Source organism: Schizosaccharomyces japonicus (assembly GCF_000149845.2).
Source record: "Schizosaccharomyces japonicus yFS275 unplaced genomic scaffold supercont5.1, whole genome shotgun sequence".
Lineage (NCBI taxonomy): Eukaryota > Fungi > Ascomycota > Schizosaccharomycetes > Schizosaccharomycetales > Schizosaccharomycetaceae > Schizosaccharomyces > Schizosaccharomyces japonicus.
This window is the reverse complement of record NW_011627860.1, coordinates 887,301-904,939: the sequence shown is the minus strand read 5'-3', so window position 1 is coordinate 904,939 and position 17,639 is coordinate 887,301. Positions and strand designations below refer to the sequence as shown.

The 17,639-nt window shown below is 43.6% G+C and overlaps 9 protein-coding genes across 9 annotated transcripts; 2 read left to right on the top strand and 7 right to left on the bottom strand.

Annotated features, from left to right (window-relative positions):
* Window positions 1-12: 12 nt before the first annotated feature.
* Window positions 13-810, bottom strand: SJAG_02524 (TIM22 inner membrane protein import complex subunit Tim8). Its single transcript, XM_002173696.2, has 3 exons — window positions 595-810; window positions 240-375; window positions 13-187 (listed from the first exon to the last, which is right to left on the bottom strand). Exons 1-3 carry the CDS (start codon window positions 701-703, stop codon window positions 166-168), a joined length of 267 nt encoding a protein of 88 aa, XP_002173732.1. The 5' UTR covers window positions 704-810; the 3' UTR covers window positions 13-165.
* Window positions 744-3,611, bottom strand: SJAG_02523 (GPI anchor biosynthesis protein Gpi7). Its single transcript, XM_002173695.2, has one exon. It carries the CDS (start codon window positions 3,260-3,262, stop codon window positions 1,013-1,015), a length of 2,250 nt encoding a protein of 749 aa, XP_002173731.1. The 5' UTR covers window positions 3,263-3,611; the 3' UTR covers window positions 744-1,012.
* Window positions 3,612-3,770: 159 nt separating this feature from the next.
* Window positions 3,771-4,598, top strand: SJAG_02522 (40S ribosomal protein S1). Its single transcript, XM_002173694.2, has one exon. The coding sequence runs from the start codon at window positions 3,805-3,807 to the stop codon at window positions 4,561-4,563; it is 759 nt and encodes a 252-aa protein (XP_002173730.1). The 5' UTR covers window positions 3,771-3,804; the 3' UTR covers window positions 4,564-4,598.
* Window positions 4,599-4,751: 153 nt separating this feature from the next.
* SJAG_02521 (ubiquitin-protein ligase E3) lies at window positions 4,752-9,740 on the top strand. The gene has a single exon (XM_002173693.2). The coding sequence runs from the start codon at window positions 5,068-5,070 to the stop codon at window positions 8,392-8,394; it is 3,327 nt and encodes a 1,108-aa protein (XP_002173729.1). The 5' UTR covers window positions 4,752-5,067; the 3' UTR covers window positions 8,395-9,740.
* Window positions 8,470-9,588, bottom strand: SJAG_02520 (ran GTPase binding protein Sbp1). Its single transcript, XM_002173692.2, has 3 exons — window positions 9,076-9,588; window positions 8,751-8,879; window positions 8,470-8,678 (listed from the first exon to the last, which is right to left on the bottom strand). Exons 1-3 carry the CDS (start codon window positions 9,527-9,529, stop codon window positions 8,611-8,613), a joined length of 651 nt encoding a protein of 216 aa, XP_002173728.1. The 5' UTR covers window positions 9,530-9,588; the 3' UTR covers window positions 8,470-8,610.
* A 280-nt stretch (window positions 9,741-10,020) lies between the features above and the next one.
* Window positions 10,021-11,482, bottom strand: SJAG_02519 (mannosyltransferase complex subunit; the record flags this gene model as incomplete). The annotated part of the gene is made up of 3 exons (XM_002173691.1): window positions 10,021-10,242; window positions 10,299-10,818; window positions 10,878-11,482. The coding sequence occupies 3 exons, from the start codon at window positions 11,480-11,482 to the stop codon at window positions 10,021-10,023; spliced, it is 1,347 nt and encodes a 448-aa protein (XP_002173727.1).
* A 228-nt stretch (window positions 11,483-11,710) lies between these two features.
* Window positions 11,711-13,435, bottom strand: SJAG_02518 (meiotically upregulated Mug184; the record flags this gene model as incomplete). The annotated part of the gene is made up of 2 exons (XM_002173690.1): window positions 11,711-13,337; window positions 13,386-13,435. The coding sequence occupies 2 exons, from the start codon at window positions 13,433-13,435 to the stop codon at window positions 11,711-11,713; spliced, it is 1,677 nt and encodes a 558-aa protein (XP_002173726.1).
* A 169-nt stretch (window positions 13,436-13,604) lies between these two features.
* Window positions 13,605-15,564, bottom strand: SJAG_02517 (cytoplasmic asparagine-tRNA ligase Nrs1). The gene has a single exon (XM_002173689.2). It carries the CDS (start codon window positions 15,531-15,533, stop codon window positions 13,821-13,823), a length of 1,713 nt encoding a protein of 570 aa, XP_002173725.1. The 5' UTR covers window positions 15,534-15,564; the 3' UTR covers window positions 13,605-13,820.
* On the bottom strand, window positions 15,498-17,602 carry SJAG_02516 (CDC50 domain-containing protein). The gene is made up of 2 exons (XM_002173688.2): window positions 17,438-17,602; window positions 15,498-17,377 (listed from the first exon to the last, which is right to left on the bottom strand). Exons 1-2 carry the CDS (start codon window positions 17,467-17,469, stop codon window positions 16,252-16,254), a joined length of 1,158 nt encoding a protein of 385 aa, XP_002173724.1. The 5' UTR covers window positions 17,470-17,602; the 3' UTR covers window positions 15,498-16,251.
* Between the last annotated feature and the right edge of the window lie 37 nt (window positions 17,603-17,639).

Sequence of the window (17,639 nt, the reverse complement as noted above, 5' to 3'; positions counted from 1 at the left end):
ACGTAAAAAATTCCCTCGGATAGATAACTTTTGTGTTTTGTATTGTCTGTTGTCACTAGGTACGCACATACACACACACACACACAATCAACCATTTACTTTTCGATCAATAACTTGGTTATTGATATTTCAACTATCTACATGAAGGACTTGTATAGATACCATTTACTTTTTAGCAGCCTCCAAACTGTTATGTGTTAGCTTGAGTCAACTCTGCAAACATAGAAGCCCCTATTTACCTTTTAATTATTTGAAAGTTGCAGTCAAGATAACGCTCAACGCAATTCGCTAAGCATTGTTCCTCGTCTTTACCAAGCTTGTCATTGACCTTGGTGATACACTTTGGCCAACAGATAGAGGTAAAGTTGTGAATTGCTTTGGTAATTCTGTTAGATCAATAAAAACAAAAAAAAAAAAGAAAAGGCGAAGAAATCGGGATAGAGAACGGTCAGAAATAAGAGTGAATAGCCATAATGTCTGTTAAATGAACGTGAGAGGTATACGACAGGTAAACTTATGAAAAGAAAAAGTGTTACCGACTCAATTACTCTTTCATTCCTATCGCCCGTATCATTCAGCTTTACTGTTACAAACCTTGTTGAAGCTTGGCCTTTTGTTGTTCAGTTTCAATAAACTTTGCAATTTCTTGTTGTTGTTTTGATGAAAGTTCGCTACTGGGAGCGCCTGCTTCTGGACTTGACATGACGGAAATTCGTGAGACTTCGTAAAGCAAAAGAAAACAGAGGAGGAAACGTTAATGAACGACGGCTCTTTCGTGAATTCTGTGGCCTGAGTTGTGTGTTGCTTTGCTACTCTTCAGCAGAGAGGTCACCACCAGTTGTAAATAATAAGATGGGTTTGAAATTGAAAGTTTAGACACCTGTACGGAGTCAATGCCAGGAGGTTGTAGGGAGAGATAAACTGTAGGTAAAACGCTCATATGTTTTTGAGATTAAGATGGAGAGTTGGATGGGTACAAGCTTTCCAAGAACCGAATATCAATTCATTCTTTTTACAAGGTGACCGTGAGGATGGTACGGTTAAGTAGATATAATGTCGACCAAATGACCTGGTAAATTAGTTTGGGACAAAAAACGCTCCATATGAACAAGTGGTTTCGTAATATCGTGCACGAAGTACATAAAAAGAACAAGCATGCCGTGCTAAACAATGCAAACAACATGGGTTTTGTCTGTTTTGCTTGAATCTCATACAGAGTCCACCAGAGAGGACTCGAAAACACAGAATAAAAGAGCAACATGCCGACAGGAAAAACTCGATAGGAGCTTAATCCATTGTAGGCATTCATTAGGTCGATAGACGAGAGAGAATTTGAGTTTCCACTAGTGAAAAATGACATTTGCTCGTACACGAATCGCAAAAGGAAGGAGTAAGTGCTTGAGGTTTGCGGAATCGTACTGTGAAGAATGTCATATAAAACGTAAAGAATAAAGTTGTTAGCTGGGGTTTGCAGTAATAAGAACACTCGTAAGGATTGCAGGAAAACACGACGACGACGAGAGAGAAGTATTGCTGCGATCAACAAAGTGAAACACAGTCTGGCGACATTCACCTGCAACGTTGTATTCGCAATCAGGCCAATGGAAAACGCTGGGTACAGCTGCAATGATTTTAAGACATAAACGCAAACGCCCGCCGCAGCAACAAGAAATGAATATGAGCGCTTGCAGACAATGTAAATGGGAAGGAAACATAGTAGTAATGCAAGATAAGGACGACCTACCAATATGTCATCCACTAAACCAGGAAGATCCGCATGCTTTTGACCAGTTTGGTTCCAACGAATGAGTATAGAAAGAGCGACCAGATGGACGATGTTGCGCGGCACAGAATTAAGAGAAAGGAATTGCAATGTTGCTAGAGTCCCCGCACAAAAGTACCAGAATACTTGTTCTTCCTCAACAAAGCTGCTCGAAAACATGCATATGGCGCTTCCAGCGACAATCGGGAGAACCGAAAGAAGTGACGAGTAATCGTGATATAAGGCAAAACCAGCCCAGGTAACGGTTGACAGAAAAAGTAAAACAAGGCCAAGAATCATAGTCTTCAGTTTGTATGAAGAAGCACTTGACGACAACTGTTCCTGCAAGTTGTATAATTGCTCTAAAAGAACCTGGTTTGCAGAATGAAGAGGAGGCCAGAGATCATTAGCCGTCGAAGTGAGTGCCTTTAACTGCTTCAGATTGTGGTATAACACTTTTTCTTGTTCCTGTTCATCCCACAACTTTAACACCTCAGGCACAATCACACCAATGCTGTTTTTAGCAATGGGGATCCCTAAGAGCAATGACAGCGTAGGGACTAAATCGCTCTGCTCGATTGTTCGATAGATAGAATAGGGATTCGCACGTTGCTCTATCGGAATCATAATGTTGGTGTGTTCCAAATCATAGGAAGGGAAAAGTAAAGTCATTGCTGCAGATGTTTCACCGGCAGAAGAACCCCCATGATTGCCAAGCTCGTTCATACCATGGTCACCACACACAACCATCATTGAGTGCGTATTCGTTGAGTGGTCGAGTTCCTGCAGCGATAGGTAGACTTCTTCGATGACACGATCCATTTCGCGAAGCTTGTCTGGCATCAATGGACTCTTGGGTCCATGGAGATGGCCAATATGATCGACTCCAAGGTAGTGCATGATCACCGCGTCCCATGGAAGCTTTCCTTCCTTATCAGTTGCAAGGATATGACCCAGGTGTCTTGTTACATTTGTGTCCACGGTTTCATAATCCGACACAAAAAAGCTTGATGTGCCGTCATAAGCAGTGAACATGTTTGGAAATAGTTTCAGCCATGTGTTGTCCCCGTAGAACTCGATGCTCTTATTGTACGAGACAAGCTGGCGGATCCAATGGTCTTGGGCACTCAAACTGCTTGCGTCGGATTCTGCAATATTCAACAAGGTATCTAGAAAGTTGGGTATGGAGCCCGTTGTTAACGCTTTCAGGCGGGGCATTGTGACAGTAGGAACCCGTGCATAAGATGAAAACGCTAGAGCATGGCTCGAGTTCTGTATAAGTTGTTTCATAAACGACATGGGCGAGTCTTCCGCAAACATGAAATCTGAACGCATGGAATCAATCATTATAAACACTAACCGTTGAACAGCAGCAGTAGGCATATTAGCATCGCGTTCAGCAAACCCAGTTGACGCAACTCGGAAGGGAAAAAAGCTTCCAATGAAGCAGATCAAGCCTGCCAGGCCCAGAAGACACCCAAAGGCCCGAGCAAGGAACATTATATAAGTAGTGAATGAATAATAGTGGAATACAGTACCAGAAGCAAGCTCTTGATTAAACCCCGTTAAACGAGGGACAGAGACGAGAAAATTAGTAATAACGAACGGAGAAGGCTGAGATAGAAGACCACATGCAAAAATAAAACAGCAAGTAGCTTCGTTGACGAACGAAATTATCCAAGGCTATGAAAGCACACAGAAAGTCGAATTTTACCAGCGAAAAAAAAACCACATTAATTCGATAAGCAGAACGTTTTGAGGAAACGAGAGAATGTAAAAGATAAGAAAAAACCACGAGAAACAGAGCTGGTGCAATAAATTATAATAGACGTGTCGCGTTTCATCAAACCTTAATTGTGTATATAGTGAAGCATAGTACACACCGTTATTGTTTTTAAGATATTGCGGAGACTCGCACTATACTGGTTACCGTGGGCTTTCGCAACCTACCGAAGCCTGACGCTGTGTTTCGAACACAAAAAAACAGTCACACCTGGACGTGATCTATGTTGTGGGTGCAGCTTCTCTTGACCACACCCAAAATGGCTGTTGGAAAAAACAAGAGACTCTCCAAGGGAAAGAAGGGCATTAAGAAGCGTGTTGTCGACCCTTTCTCTCGTAAGGAGTGGTACGACATCAAGGCCCCTTCCTTCTTTGAGGTTAAGAATGTCGGAAAGACTCTTGTCAACCGTACCTCCGGTTTGAAAAACGCCAACGACGCCCTCAAGGGCCGTGTTGTTGAGGTGTCCCTTGCTGATTTGCAAAAGGATGAGGAACACTCTTTCCGCAAGGTTAAGCTCCGTGTTGAGGAGATCCAAGGCAAGTCTTGCCTTACTTCCTTCGGTGGTATGGACATGACCTCTGACAAGCTCCGCTCTCTTGTTCGCAAGTGGCAGACTACCATTGAGGCCAACCAAACCATCAAGACCACTGATGGCTACGTTTGCCGTATCTTCGTTATCGGCTTCACTCGTCGTCGCCCCAACCAAATCAAGAAGACTACTTACGCTCAATCTTCTCAAATCCGCGCCATCCGTCAAAAGATGTTCCAGGTCATCCAGAACCAAGCTACTGGCTGCTCCATGCGCGAGCTTGTTCAAAAGCTTATTCCCGAGATGATTGGCCGCGCTATCGAGAAGGCTACCAACAACATCTACCCTCTTCAAAACGTCTATGTCCGTAAGGTCAAGATTCTTAAGGGCCCTAAGTTGGACGCCCAAAAGATCCTTGAGCAACACGGTGAGGCTCAAGACGTCGGTACCAAGGTTATTAAGGATGTTGCTCCCTTGGAGTCTGTATAGAAATATAATTTCTTGATTTCCACGGCATAGGAGAATGTGTTTTGTACTGGGTAGAATAAGGTTTGATAGGTGTCGCATCTTGTGCGGTATGTGGGTTAAGCTCTGTTTTCGTTAAGATAGTAGGTCCGCTTAGATAACTGTAATAAGCTTAAATTCTACTACCACCAACTTTCGTGAGCGTGTAGCGAGTTGCATTTAACCAAGAACAAATCACCGTCTACCGAATTCAAACGGTCATATAGCGCAGCCCTTCCCATTGGAATCGGGAACCTGGTTCATGAAGGACTGTATAAGTTGTCTAAGTTTCTTGCATGTCTGTAGCGCCTTTGGCTTGCAGTTTGTCACTCGAAAGATACTCTTATGCTAAAGTAAAACCGCGAATACGTTTTCAATACGGCGCTTCTGAAAACTGTGAACTGTTTAAATTACCAACTTGAGTGCTCGTAGTTAGTTCATTTCTGCTTTCAGTTGCATTGCAAATCTGGCATTGCATATCACCGTATAATGGCTACAGATGCTAATGGCGTCCTCAAGAACATGCCTGACAACTCACTAAAGTCTCCGCAACCTTCTCGTTTCTTTCACTCTGATTCAGAAAACGAAACTGACTCCGCTTCTACCAGGACTAACACACAAACAGGCAGTAATGATTCTCTGAGTCATCGTTCCCAGTCCTCATCCTCTTCTTCCTCCATCCCAGCACCTACTGCTACATCTTCCGATGACGAAGCATTTCAGGCATATACCAGCATCATAGGTTCGTCTGATGAAAATGCGAAACAACTATGGAATCTTGCAAAAGGTAATCTTGAGGTAGCCGTAAACATGTACTTCGACAAGACTACCTCCTCTGTTCCAGCATCAGACGAGCACTTTCGTTCAGAACCTTCGCCTTTTAACCGTTCCGAAAGTGATGTCGGAACATACAGTTCACCAATCTCTTCACCGAAAAAGAGAAAAAAGCATTCCGATTTTTCTATCTTTCGCGGGGCCCGTAAAAAACAGGCTTTTGAAGCTCCCGTACAGCCCATCTCTAATTTCTTCAACAGTTCAAAAAACAACAGAAAGTTTGTTGGTTCCTTTGGTGCCGAAGCCTGGTCAAGCGTTTCCGGACACCGGCTTGTTTCGGCTGGTGAACGTGTGTTTCTTGAACCTCAGAAGCTTAATGCTCGCATAGGCCGCGGCGGTCGGAAACGCTCTAAGAATCACTCCAAATCCAATTCAGAAGCCCTGCCCGGAACACTTGTTCGCTTCTACAGTGAGAAACATGTAGAGGTCGGACGTTTACCCAAGGAGATTGCAACTATTGTTGCTACTCTTTCGCATAATGGGTATTGGTCTTTCGAATCGAAATGTATATATGCAGACGAAGAATTACATATAGGGAGCAACATTACTCTGCAGCTTTATTGTTTCCTTGATTTAGAAGCATTGTCCCATCGCTCACCCGTAAAGTTTGCATCGACAGTGGAAGAAGAAGGCCATTATACTGATTTGGTTAGACGTCAACGTGATTCTTTGCTTCATCTTTTATCTTCCATCGCTGCCGTCCCCATAAAAAAAGCCATAAAAAACGAAGATAAGTCTGGCCCCTTGTATACCGATATCCTTGAAGCATCCGCAAAAGCACAAATACCATTACCGCTTTCTCAACAAAATGAAACTCCTGATACAGAAGAAGATGAAGTTATAGACGATCAATTAGCAACTCTTTATACAAAGGCTCAAGTCTCATATGCTAATCTTCCTTCTGCTGAACCGCCGAACAATTTCAAGCTTCAACTTCGTGGCTATCAAAAACAGGCCCTCCACTGGATGTTGGAAAAAGAACGGAAAGCTGATTCACAAGACGATGATGCCGCAATGCATCCCCTTTGGGAGCAATTTCGGTTCCCTTCTGCTCCTACTGATGAACTTGAAGGCATCGTTTATGATTCTGCCGACACGACACATGAATACTTTTACGTAAATCCTTACTCGGGGGAGGTGTCCATTCACTTTCCTCGTTCTTCTGACAAGGCATACGGTGGCATCCTGGCTGATGAGATGGGTCTTGGAAAAACAATTGAAATGCTTGCGCTAATCCATTCAAGACCGTCTGATGAGAATGTTAAAGCTGATCATAACACAAAGCAACCTTATGCATCCAAAACAACACTCATTGTTGCACCTATGTCTTTGGTCGACCAATGGAATCGTGAAGCACGAAACCTTTCTGAAGAAGATGCATCAGAAAAAGTACTGGTCTATTATGGTGCTGAAAAAGAAATTGATTTACGCTCAGTATTACTTCGAAAGACAAAATCACCAATGATTGTCATCACAAGTTACGGTGTTCTACTTTCAGAATATCAAAGAAAAAACGAAGAGATATCTGGAGGATTGTTTTCCGTTCGTTGGTTTCGCGTTATTTTAGATGAAGCTCATCACATAAAAAATCGACTTAGTAAGACTGCTCAGGCATGTTGCTCGTTGGAGTCGTCCCACAACTGGGCAGTTACAGGAACTCCAATTGTCAATCGGCTTGAGGATCTCTACAGTCTTGTCCGTTTCTTACGAGTAGAACCCTGGTGTAATTATACATACTGGCGCACTTTCATATCCTTGCCTTATGAGTCGAAAGACGTTCTAAAGGCGTTGGACACCGTACAATCTGTCTTGGAGCCTTTGATCTTGCGGCGTACAAAGGAGACTCGTAATGCAGACGGTTCACCAATTGTTGAATTACCTCAAAAGCATGTACATATTGAACGGCTTGAGTTCACGGATCCCGAAAAAGAAATCTATGATGCGGTGTTTGCTAAGGCTCGAACGACGGTTGACGAAAATATCGCCGCCGGAACACTTTTCAAGAATTACACAACTATTCTTAGTCTACTTTTGCGATTGCGACAGGCCTGCTGTCATCCAAAACTCCTGCTTCATAAAGGAAGTGAGGCCGAAAATGCGTCTTCACTTGCAAGCAGTCAAATACAAGCACTGGCAGAAACATTTCAGATTGAAAATCCTCAAATATCATCCGCTTCCTTGGGTCTTAGAAGCACAGATGAACTGAAAAATATCCTTTCTGAATGTCCTATATGTTGTTCAGAGCCTGTCCAGAATCCAGTGCTTACCAAATGTAGGCATGCGGCCTGCGAAAAATGCCTAGCTGAGCATTTGGAATATCAAATTAAGCGTAACATAAATCCACCGCTGTGTCACACTTGTCGACAACCAATCGATAAAAAGGAGGTTTATTCTCCATGTTCAAAGGATGACATATCTCTACTAAAACCTCAAAATTTGAAATGGCGAAGTGTTCATCAACATCAATCCATCAAGCTGACTTCTCTGCTCAAGCACTTACGTCGGGTCTTTGAAGAACATAAAGATGAAAAGGTTGTCATTTTCTCTCAATTTACTACATTTTTGGATTACATCAGCACACTTCTCCATTCGCAAGGCATTGAACACACGCGTTTCGATGGATCAATGTCTCAAATAGCACGGGCAAATGCGCTTGAGCACTTTCGTGACAGCAAAACGAGTAATGTCTTAATCGTTTCGTTAAAAGCAGGCGGTGTCGGCCTTAACCTTACATGTGCCAACCATGTTTACTTGATGGATCCCTGGTGGAGCTGGTCCGTGGAAGCACAAGCACTTGACAGAGTACATCGTCTCGGACAAGAGAAAGCCGTTCATGTAACTCGTTTTATTATTCGCGACAGTGTTGAAGAGCGAATGTTGAAAATCCAAGAACGAAAAAACTTTATTGCAGGCACGCTGGGCATGTCAAAAGAAGAGCAACGCGTGCAATCCTTGCAGGATATCAAAACCCTGTTTGAGTAAGCCTGTCCAAGTCAGGCCGTTCAAACCAAAAAAGCAGTTGTCCCGTCCCTTCTACCTCCATCTCGACTCCCCGAGTCCTCCTGTCTCGCTTTCCCGTCTTCCCCGTATTCATATACTTGTCCAAAATCCATTCTTGAATCACCAAACACACTTGCTTGTCTCATTCTCATCTATCACTTTATGTACGTCGAGCGTTCATAGACTACGACGGCATATCTAATTTTGCTTGAGGTCAGCGTTGATAGCTTGGTACTTTTCGAAGCTCTCCTTGAAAAGGTTGGCATCTAAGGCATTGTTAGTAAATAAAGGTTTCCCATACACCACCGGTAACGATATCACAATCCAATTGTACATACTTTCAGAGTTGGCGAAACGAATAGCAAAAGTCTCAGCAGCAGGCTCACCCTCGCTGACATCAGCAGCAACAGTCCAAACCCAGCTACGGTCACTGCCAACATTGGGAGTCAACTTCATCTCGGGCATCACTAGAGTCGTTGTTAGCGTTATGATCCTGATAGAGAGCATGGAACGGGCATCCTTAGATGCAGTCCAAAGTCGCAATTAAATTCACTTCAAACTTCACTTGTGAATTGTGATCTCGGAAGCAATTGAACCACGTAATCAACAAATGAAGTTTACAGCTCCTTAGACTTCTTTCAACCCGTTCCATATTAAACTTACACAAATGGTTAGCGCAGACCTTAAGAGTCTTGTCACGACGCATGACAAGACGGGTCTTCTTAGATTCCTTGTGTTGGAGAAGACGGGCATCACCAGTACCACGCTCCTTCCACTCATTGTTAGGCTTGTCAAAGCGGAAAAGCTTAGCACGCATCTTGAAGACGACATCTTCGTCCTCCTCGTTGGTCTTGGTCTCAACAGCCGTCAACTTGACGACGGGCTCGAAATGAACCTCAGGTTCAGTCTCATCAGCTTGTTCTCCAGCTTCAGCCTTAGTAGGCTCAGCATCCTTGGGCTTCTCCTCAGTAGTTTCCTTCTTGGCCTCAGGAGCCTTGGCAGAGTCACTGAACACGGCCTTGGCCTCCTCCGTCTGCTTCTCAGTAGCAGCGGAAAAAGCGCTCTTCTCTCCCTCCTTGGAAGTAGTGGTAGCTTGAATATCCTTCTCTGCCGACATGTTGCCCGTGTGCGGTTCTTGGTACGATGGAGTACTTGGAGGAAGAGCTTTATGTGGAAGGCCTCCAGGGTCGAAAGAAGGCAGTTCATTAAATTGTATCGTTTTATAAATATACGGCTCTCTTTGAATATTGCGAGTACATTGGAATATTTTGTTCTGTATACTAGTGTAAGTTTTTGTGAACAGTTTCTTCTTTCCTTTACCAAACTTTCGTTAATTAAGGCGAAAAAAACATAAACACAATGTGGACAAAACGTTGTCAATTTGGGGAAAAACCCCAGAGTTCTGCTTTAAACAACGGAAATGAACTATTAACTCCATATAATTAATACCTCATTATGACATTTTTGCTAAAGGTTTCAATGTTTCTATGAATATCATACACAAACGGCAGCAACCGTTCCCTGTCTTCCCTTCATCATAATCAATGTTGTTTCTCGTGTTAATATTCTTGTAAATAATCAAGATACATAAAAACTAGAAATAAAAGTCTAGTCTAAAAAGCCGCCCATAATGTCTGCCCATTCCTTAATACAGGCACCAGGCTTCGCTTCAATTTCCTCAATGTTTGGGAGACATTCGCAGTTGCAGCCCAAATTTTGGCCACAATGATAAATGTCAGAATGTCTGTAACCAAAGTCACGGAAATAGTGAAGTTGTTCTTTTCGCAAGAGGAGACCTGCCGCTAGGGAGTGAAAGGGAGCATCTCCCCACTAAAACATTAAGTTAGTAAATAAGAAACAAATAGTTAGGTGTAAATATTATATACCCGTTCACGCCAAAATCCTCCGGTTTGTTCCATTTCATGAAAAAATTGTTCGTATTCATCATTCCGAAATAAGTCCAAGTTTGCTATCTCAAAGTTGCTCCAAAAATGACACATGTTGTAGGCATCACCCTCCATCTGTGTAGTTGAATCTGCATTCTCATCCACAAGGAGACCCTTCAGTGAGTTTTGAGGAAAGTTCTTAAACGCATGCATGATTTGAGCTTTCTTATCAATGGTAGTTAACGGCATCGCAGAGCGAGCTTTCTTGTCCTTTTTAGTAATGAAGAAGTCCCATAAATCAGAGTCGAGTTTGTGTTCACGTTTGTACGCTGATACGTAACGAAACATGTTTGGAACTGTGTCTTCTAATTCTTTTATGGCAATCACAAACCCATACATTTTTTTGTTGATGTCCATGTAATAGAAAGGGTCGTAGGTAATGTCACAAGTGAATTCAATGTCAGGCTCAACTCGCCAATACCACTGGTACTTTTGCATGAGTGGATGCTTGTAGAAGAATCTGTCCTTGCGTTAGTATTAAAAATCCAGTTACTTAAACAAACACAATGTGTCCCGTACCCAGAGAAAAAGCGGCACATGTGGTGATAGCTTTCCATATCACCATACATAATTCCAAGATCCCCCTGTTTGGCAATTTCTTCCTTCTCCACTTCGAGGTTTGCCCAGTTTGGAAATCCAAAGCTCTCGGCGTCCAGCGTTCCAAATTCAACAAATGCCGATGTTTCCTTTAACACTGCATCCTTAAAATTATCGTCAAAGGGAACATCGTTTAAAAACACGTAAGGATAGTTGAAGTGTCTGTTGAAATGGCTTTCTACTGAACGCATGGAGGACACGACTCCGTCAACTTCGGAATTTCTTGCCAAGACGACGAATGTAGCATTCATTCGAGGGTGCATTTGTGCTTCCAGGGCGACATTTTTACACCCATGAGAGAATACAGCATCAATGGTTTCATTCAAAGCTCGCAGTGGGGGATGATAAATACTGTAACTAACATGTTTGTATCCAAACCAAAGGGTGAAAAGAGACAAAATCGCCAGAGGTGCAACAATGAGCAGGGAAAACAGACGAAATCGGTAGAATGGATGCTTATTGAGCCGAAGGTTTTGGAAACCGTTACTCAACAAAACCGGAAAAACGCCTTGTTTCCAATGTAACATTGTAACAAACCCAAGCTCACGTTACACACTCTAACGTTCTGGCTGGAATCAAAAACTTGTAAACAAATATAGAAAAGTAAAAGGAATTAAAAAGTAAACAAAAATCATGCCTACTCACATAAACAATAAACACAGAAATTAACAGTCCTCAGATGTATATACAAAGGAATGAAGAGGATGAGAATGAAAGGAATTGGATAAGATACAGTTTCAGTAGCAAAGAATGAATTATGTTTGGGTAGCCATCGCTGATTTTCTAATCCACTGTAAAGTTTTTAAAGCATTGAAATGTTGCACTTCCTGTTTGGAAAAAGCAATGCAAAACTCATTGTACTGTGACCAGTGTTTTGCGAGATCCGGAAACAGAGACCAGTCTACAGTTCCAGAATTGATGACTTTGTTTTTCACAATGTTCCACGAAGCTATAAACTGGTTCATCTCCATAGCATATTTGCACCATTTGATTTGGTAAACTGACATGGCCGTCATATAGTTTCCAATTTCTCGCAAATCATCCATTGAAGGCACGGTATCAGGAGGTAAAGGCACATCGAGCTGCGGAAGTTCAGGAAGGCTAACCTTCCCAGGTGTTGCAGAGAGATCGATGTTCTTAAATAGGTTATCCAAGTTGGAAATGACTTCTGGATCAGTTTTGCCTGGATGCTTGGAATTTCCAGGTCGTCTTCTTCTAGATTCGGCTGGACGTTGAAAAGATTTAGGCGGGGACGGTATGGGCTCTTGCTTTGAAAATGCATTTGGGGAAAAGAAAAAGGGATTTTGTTGAGAATTTCGCAGCTCCTCCGGAGTCGCTTGTTGGGAGAATTTTTGGAAATTGGCGTTCTCAGCATCAGCTGAAGGAAATGAGTTGGTGGGTCGCGGAGGCGTTTGGAAATAGCTTTCAGGTTTCGTTGATGCTTGATTTCGGGTATTTAGTCGACTTCTATTTTGGCGTAAACGAGTACGAGAAGAAGAGGTACCGCTCGCAGCTGACGGTTGAAAGGCGAAAGGATTGTCGGTGTTTGGGGGAATACCCGACGAAGGAAATGTGCTCTCCGGTTTTGGAATCTCAAAAGGATTAAATGAAGAATCTGGTGCAGGATTCGAAGATGGTTCCGGTGAATTGGCAGCAAAGCCTTTATTGGAGGCTGCAGGAGGGACATCGTCTTCATTTAAATTATCATCTGCAAAGGCATTAGATGATTTTGATGCGGCGGGGTCAAACGAGCCGGCTGCTGGGTTTGCATTTTCTTTTGTTTGCTCTGCAGGCTCCGTTTTCGTGGTCCGAATACCAATGCCCGAATGAGGATCATACTTCTGCGACCGGTTTTGGTAAACATAAGAGTAACTAGAAGCGGGCTTTGGTGACTTCGTAGAGGTGTTGTTTTTTCTGGAGTCTCCTGTTCGACGCGAATTAGGAGAGCCAGAAGAGGAAGACGAGGTAGGTCGGTTGTTTTTCCCCCGTGAATTGAACCAGCTCTGTGAGTAAGCTTTATTTTTGTTCCCTGGGCTGTTATTACGTTGACCTTTAGGAGAATTGTATGCACTGTAGGCACTACGGCCACTATAAGATTGCGAGTTTTGGTTTGACGCATTAGATGCTCGTCCTGTGGACTTCCTAGGTGTTGTTTTTGTTTTTCGACCTTCTGTCCGGGTATTTCGTAAGACTTCATGGTACAAACTATCATAAACACGTTTTTTGGATGGGTCACCTAAAACCTCGTGTGCTAGTTGTAACTGCTGGAACAACTGTACATATTTATCCTCTTGGCCAGGGTTTCTATCCGGATGGTATTGTAGGGCTAGCCGCAGGTATTGTTTTCTGATGATTTGCGCATCCGCATTTTGGTCTATTTTTCTAAGGAAACAGAGCGTTAGAAGCTGAAAGTTGTTTGTTTAGACATACAGAATGGCATAATAATTTATTTTAGTGTCACGTTCTGGGCCTATGGACATTGATTACGGCTCAATGGGGTTCCTTGGGTTTGGATGGGTCTTGACAGAGTGATCCTGAAAGAAAAAGGCAGGACGGGAGAGCAAATACTGGATGGAACGGTGGCTCAACACTCTTGCACAAGGTGTAGAAATAAATTAAAAGACATTACGGATCCCGAGGGAATGAAGATTTGGTAGAATATGTTTGTTCATATTTCTTCTCTATAAACTAAAAGTACCAGTATCAGTTATGCGAACAATTCCGTATAAAAACCGCACATAAGTGGTCTAAGGTGTTTATACAATTTCCCTATTTTTCTACTAGAAACATATGTATAGACGCATGAGTAGCTGTTACAATATCTTCAATTCGCAAAAAAAAAAGTTGGGTGCTTTTGAACACAGCTTAAGGCTTGCATCTCTCAGTGAAACGAGGGAACAGACAGCACTCACGAACGGTATAACGGTTAAGAAGCCAGGCCAAGAAACGCTCAAGACCGAGACCGTAACCACCGTGAGGAGCCGAACCATACTTACGTTGGTCGGTAAACCAGTAGTAAGGACTAGGGTCAATACCCTCGCGCTTGTAGCCTGCAAGAAGCTCATCCATATCATCAATTCTCATACTGCCACCAACGATTTCACCAACGTTAGGCATCAGAACGTCAACACTCTCGGTAATTTCAGGGTGACCGGGAACACGCTTCATGTAGAAGGCCTTGAGCTCGGTGGGGAAGTAGGTAAGGAAAATGGGGCGGTTGATTTGGTCAGTCATCTTACGCTCAGCAGCTTCGGCAATATCATCACCGAACTTGTGTTGCTTGCCCTCACCATCAAGGATGTTGTGCTCATTCAAGTACTTGATGGCATCGGCATACTTGAGACGCATGAAGGGACGCTCAGGCATCTTGAAGCCAGGGTTCAATTGCTTGATCAAAGGAGCAGCGACAGGGTCAGCCAAGAGACGTTCAACAGTTTGACAGATGAACTCTTCCAAGTGTTGAAGGTACGTCTCAAAATCAAGGAAAACCAACTCGGCCTCAACATGAGTGTACTCGGACAAATGTCTACGAGTAAGTGACTTCTCGGCACGGAAACTCTCTTGGATACAGAAAACATCACCCAAGGCAGGGAGAGAAGCCTCCAGATAGAGTTGACTAGACTGAGTAAGATAAGCGGGTTGACCGTAGTAGTCAAGCTTGAACAACGTTGAGCCACCCTCAACTTGCGTTTGGACCATACAAGGAGGAGTAACTTCGGTAAGATGGAGGGCCTCGTAAGTGTCGCGAACGGCACGAAGAGCACGAGCACGAACCTTCAGCACAGCAGAGGCAGTTTCACCACGAATGACCAAGTGACGTTGGTCAAGCAAAACACTAGGATCGGCCTCAGCGTTGAGCTGGTTAGTGAAAGCCTCCTCACCAATAGGAGCAGCGTGAACAATGGTATAATAGTCGACGACCAACTCATGACCTCCGGGAGCTGACTTGCCCTCAGGAACAGGCTTCAAAGTACCACGAAGTTCAATGGCACTTTCGGGACCAGCAGTAAGAAATTCGTAGTTGGCCTTTTCGTACACATCGCCGGTCAAAACAGCTTGAAGATAGCCGGTACCGTCACGCAAAACAATGAAAATAATGCCCTTCTGGTTACGAAGACGGTGGACCCAACCGTAAACTTTAACGCGCTTTTCACGAAGAGGCTCCAAGGCGCAAATTTTCGACTCGACGGCAGCAGGAGCATCAGCGGGCTCCTTCAAAACCAAATTCTTGGCAGCTTCCAAGCGAGCAGCGTCGGCAGCCTTAGAAGAAGCAGCCTTAGCAGCAGCAGCGGCCTTTAATTCATCAGCCTTAGCCTTCTTTCTAGCGGCTTGTTCAGCACCCTTACGAGCCTTCTTCAAAGCATTCGTACCAATGGGTTCAAAGGGCTTGCCGGCTTCTTTTCTGATCAAAATTTTGCATTCCTTGTTCGTCTCAACAGCCTTCAAAGCGGTCTTGAAAGGAGCACTTTCAGAGCCGTTTCCGGTCTCATTGTTGCCTGCAACCTCGTCAACGTAGTAAGTGACAGAGGATTCCTCCAGTTGAAGCTTCTCAGCAACCTTTTCAGCCAGGTCCGACATTTTTTCTATTTGGTTTTGGCTAGATGTCGCTCAGCACAAAAAATGCAACGGCTGCCACTGACCACCAAAAGATACGATCACTAACAAGACACCCGACTAGGACAAAACCGAAAGCATGCTCAATCAGCAGTCCATGAATGAGAGGTTTTGTTCCTAAAATAGAAATTCATGTGAGCGTTTTTGAGCGAGGTTCAAATGATTGGATCCAACAATTGAGTGCCTGGAGCATAGACCGTAATACGAACACATCGGTAAAGAGCATGAAGCCGTTTTAAGACTTGCTTTAGAGTCCTCCAAGAACATTTATAATCGCTACGTCGCGACGATTAACCGGTGTGGAAGAATACTACTGAAACTGTCAAACGCGATGAGCAATGATGAAGAGCAGTTCCGAGAGTGCGTGCGTGTATGCATATGTAACGGAGAAAGGAAGACATTGTAGTAAATAAGTAGGAATGGTTTGTAAAATGAAAGAAAATGAATGATGATGCAAAACCAAAATCGGTAAAACGTAAATCAATGGGCCAAAGAAGTCTGTATTGATGTTCAGGAGGGACAAGAAAGAGGGACCACCTGGAGTAGAGAGGCTCTTCCAGTGGTTGCTGACACGGACAATGAAAAACAGTTAAGGAAAGAGGCTGTGAAAGTGAAAGCAAACAACGTATGGTTGCTTATGGAAACGTACGTCACATTTGTATTAGACATTTCGCTCACCCAACTATACTCTTTCCTCTGTACGCGGAGCAAGGTTATTAGTTTCGGTATCCCATGTCAGGTAACGATGATCAGCCAGTTTTCGCGGTTGGAAAAGGTGCCGGATAGTAAACAAGCTGCCAAGAATTACGCAGATGATGCTCACGATGATATACGCGAGGCCTAGGAATGGATTCTTGCCACCTAGGACGGAACGCGTAGTGAGTACAAGGCTCTTCGTGCCATCATATGCTTTAACCGGGAAATGAAGACCAATCTTTACGGAATACAAACCGGCCTCTAGCACATCAACGTCATTCCGGCGGGCAAGTTTGTTAAAGGTTGGCAAACCTGCGGTACGCATCCAAACCTGCAAATTCTCCATCGACGACAAGTCAGGCATATTCTCGACCGTGTAACCGTTGGGATAGCGGGCAACCCAGTTAGGCGGAGGAACAACTTCATCTGGTTGATACTGGGTGCGCTTGAATCTGTGCTTGTCGGAGGGCCAGGCGATGTTTGTATCGTACATGGCGAATTCGTTAAGAGAATCGTTTCCACCCTCCAAGCGTTCTAGTGATGAGAAAGAATCGTTGAATAAAGAATTAGCAATGAGACCACATGGATAGTAGGGTTTTCCATCTTCGTTTGTTTCCAATGGCGAACATCCACCTCCTTTAATATCTTCTGCTGTACGCGCCTCTCCACGCAATTGCTCTTCGTCTAAGCTTTTGACGTACCGCCGATGATTTTGGTAAAAGTTCGTTAAACGGTAGTACATAAACAACGGAGGATTGAGATTTACGGGCACAGCAAATTTGATTTGGCAAGTGGTCACGTCCGTGCTCAGAGATGAGTCATACACTGAAATTAATTTCCAGTGAGGCACATAATTTCCGTAAATGGACTGCATATTCGAGAATCTGCTCTTCACATACGAATTAGGTATTTCGCTGTAAGTACTAGTAGCAACCGACGAACAATCCGTGTAGTCAATAACGAGTTCTTGTACCTGGGAACTAGCGTACAACAATCCGCCGCCAATTGGTGCAAAAATGATTCCGAGAACGAACAAGAGAGGAAGAACGGTCCTCGGGGTAAGGATAGGTTGCCATGATTTCAGTCTTTGTTGACGAAAAGAGGTGTTAGGGCTTGACAAGGTTAGTCATCACATACAATACCAACGATTAATATTGAGAAAACAAACATACGGCTTGCGGCTCTTCTGAGCTTCTTTAGCCATGTCTTAACGTAAAAGAAACTTCCGTATTCTTGTGAAAACGACAAGCAACCAGGCCACAATTGCTTGTTGTTAGAGTTGGTAGTGAAAACGTTGATAATTCGCGTAGCCCGACGGGTGCATAGATAAAATGTTAATTAGGTCTACGCCGATTCTATACATGAAAAATGCTT

What these genes read in the sequence shown, in the direction of transcription:
- SJAG_02524 (XM_002173696.2), bottom strand. Translation starts at nt 703, where the DNA reads ATGTCAAGTCCAGAAGCAGGCGCTCCCAGTAGCGAACTTTCATCAAAA. An exon ending in AAAGGCCAAGCTTCAACAAG is followed by an intron (nt 376 to 594) that starts GTTTGTAACAGT and finishes GAATTACCAAAG; the next exon opens with CAATTCACAACTTTACCTCT. An exon ending in AACTTTCAAATAATTAAAAG is followed by an intron (nt 188 to 239) that starts GTAAATAGGGGC and finishes AACACATAACAG; the next exon opens with TTTGGAGGCTGCTAAAAAGT.
- SJAG_02523 (XM_002173695.2), bottom strand. Translation starts at nt 3,262, where the DNA reads ATGTTCCTTGCTCGGGCCTTTGGGTGTCTTCTGGGCCTGGCAGGCTTG.
- SJAG_02522 (XM_002173694.2), top strand. Translation starts at nt 3,805, where the DNA reads ATGGCTGTTGGAAAAAACAAGAGACTCTCCAAGGGAAAGAAGGGCATT.
- SJAG_02521 (XM_002173693.2), top strand. Translation starts at nt 5,068, where the DNA reads ATGGCTACAGATGCTAATGGCGTCCTCAAGAACATGCCTGACAACTCA.
- SJAG_02520 (XM_002173692.2), bottom strand. Translation starts at nt 9,529, where the DNA reads ATGTCGGCAGAGAAGGATATTCAAGCTACCACTACTTCCAAGGAGGGA. An exon ending in GGTCTGCGCTAACCATTTGT is followed by an intron (nt 8,880 to 9,075) that starts GTAAGTTTAATA and finishes CAACGACTCTAG; the next exon opens with TGATGCCCGAGATGAAGTTG. An exon ending in TCGTTTCGCCAACTCTGAAA is followed by an intron (nt 8,679 to 8,750) that starts GTATGTACAATT and finishes ACAATGCCTTAG; the next exon opens with ATGCCAACCTTTTCAAGGAG.
- SJAG_02517 (XM_002173689.2), bottom strand. Translation starts at nt 15,533, where the DNA reads ATGTCGGACCTGGCTGAAAAGGTTGCTGAGAAGCTTCAACTGGAGGAA.
- SJAG_02516 (XM_002173688.2), bottom strand. Translation starts at nt 17,469, where the DNA reads ATGGCTAAAGAAGCTCAGAAGAGCCGCAAGCC. An exon ending in GCTCAGAAGAGCCGCAAGCC is followed by an intron (nt 17,378 to 17,437) that starts GTATGTTTGTTT and finishes AACCTTGTCAAG; the next exon opens with CCCTAACACCTCTTTTCGTC.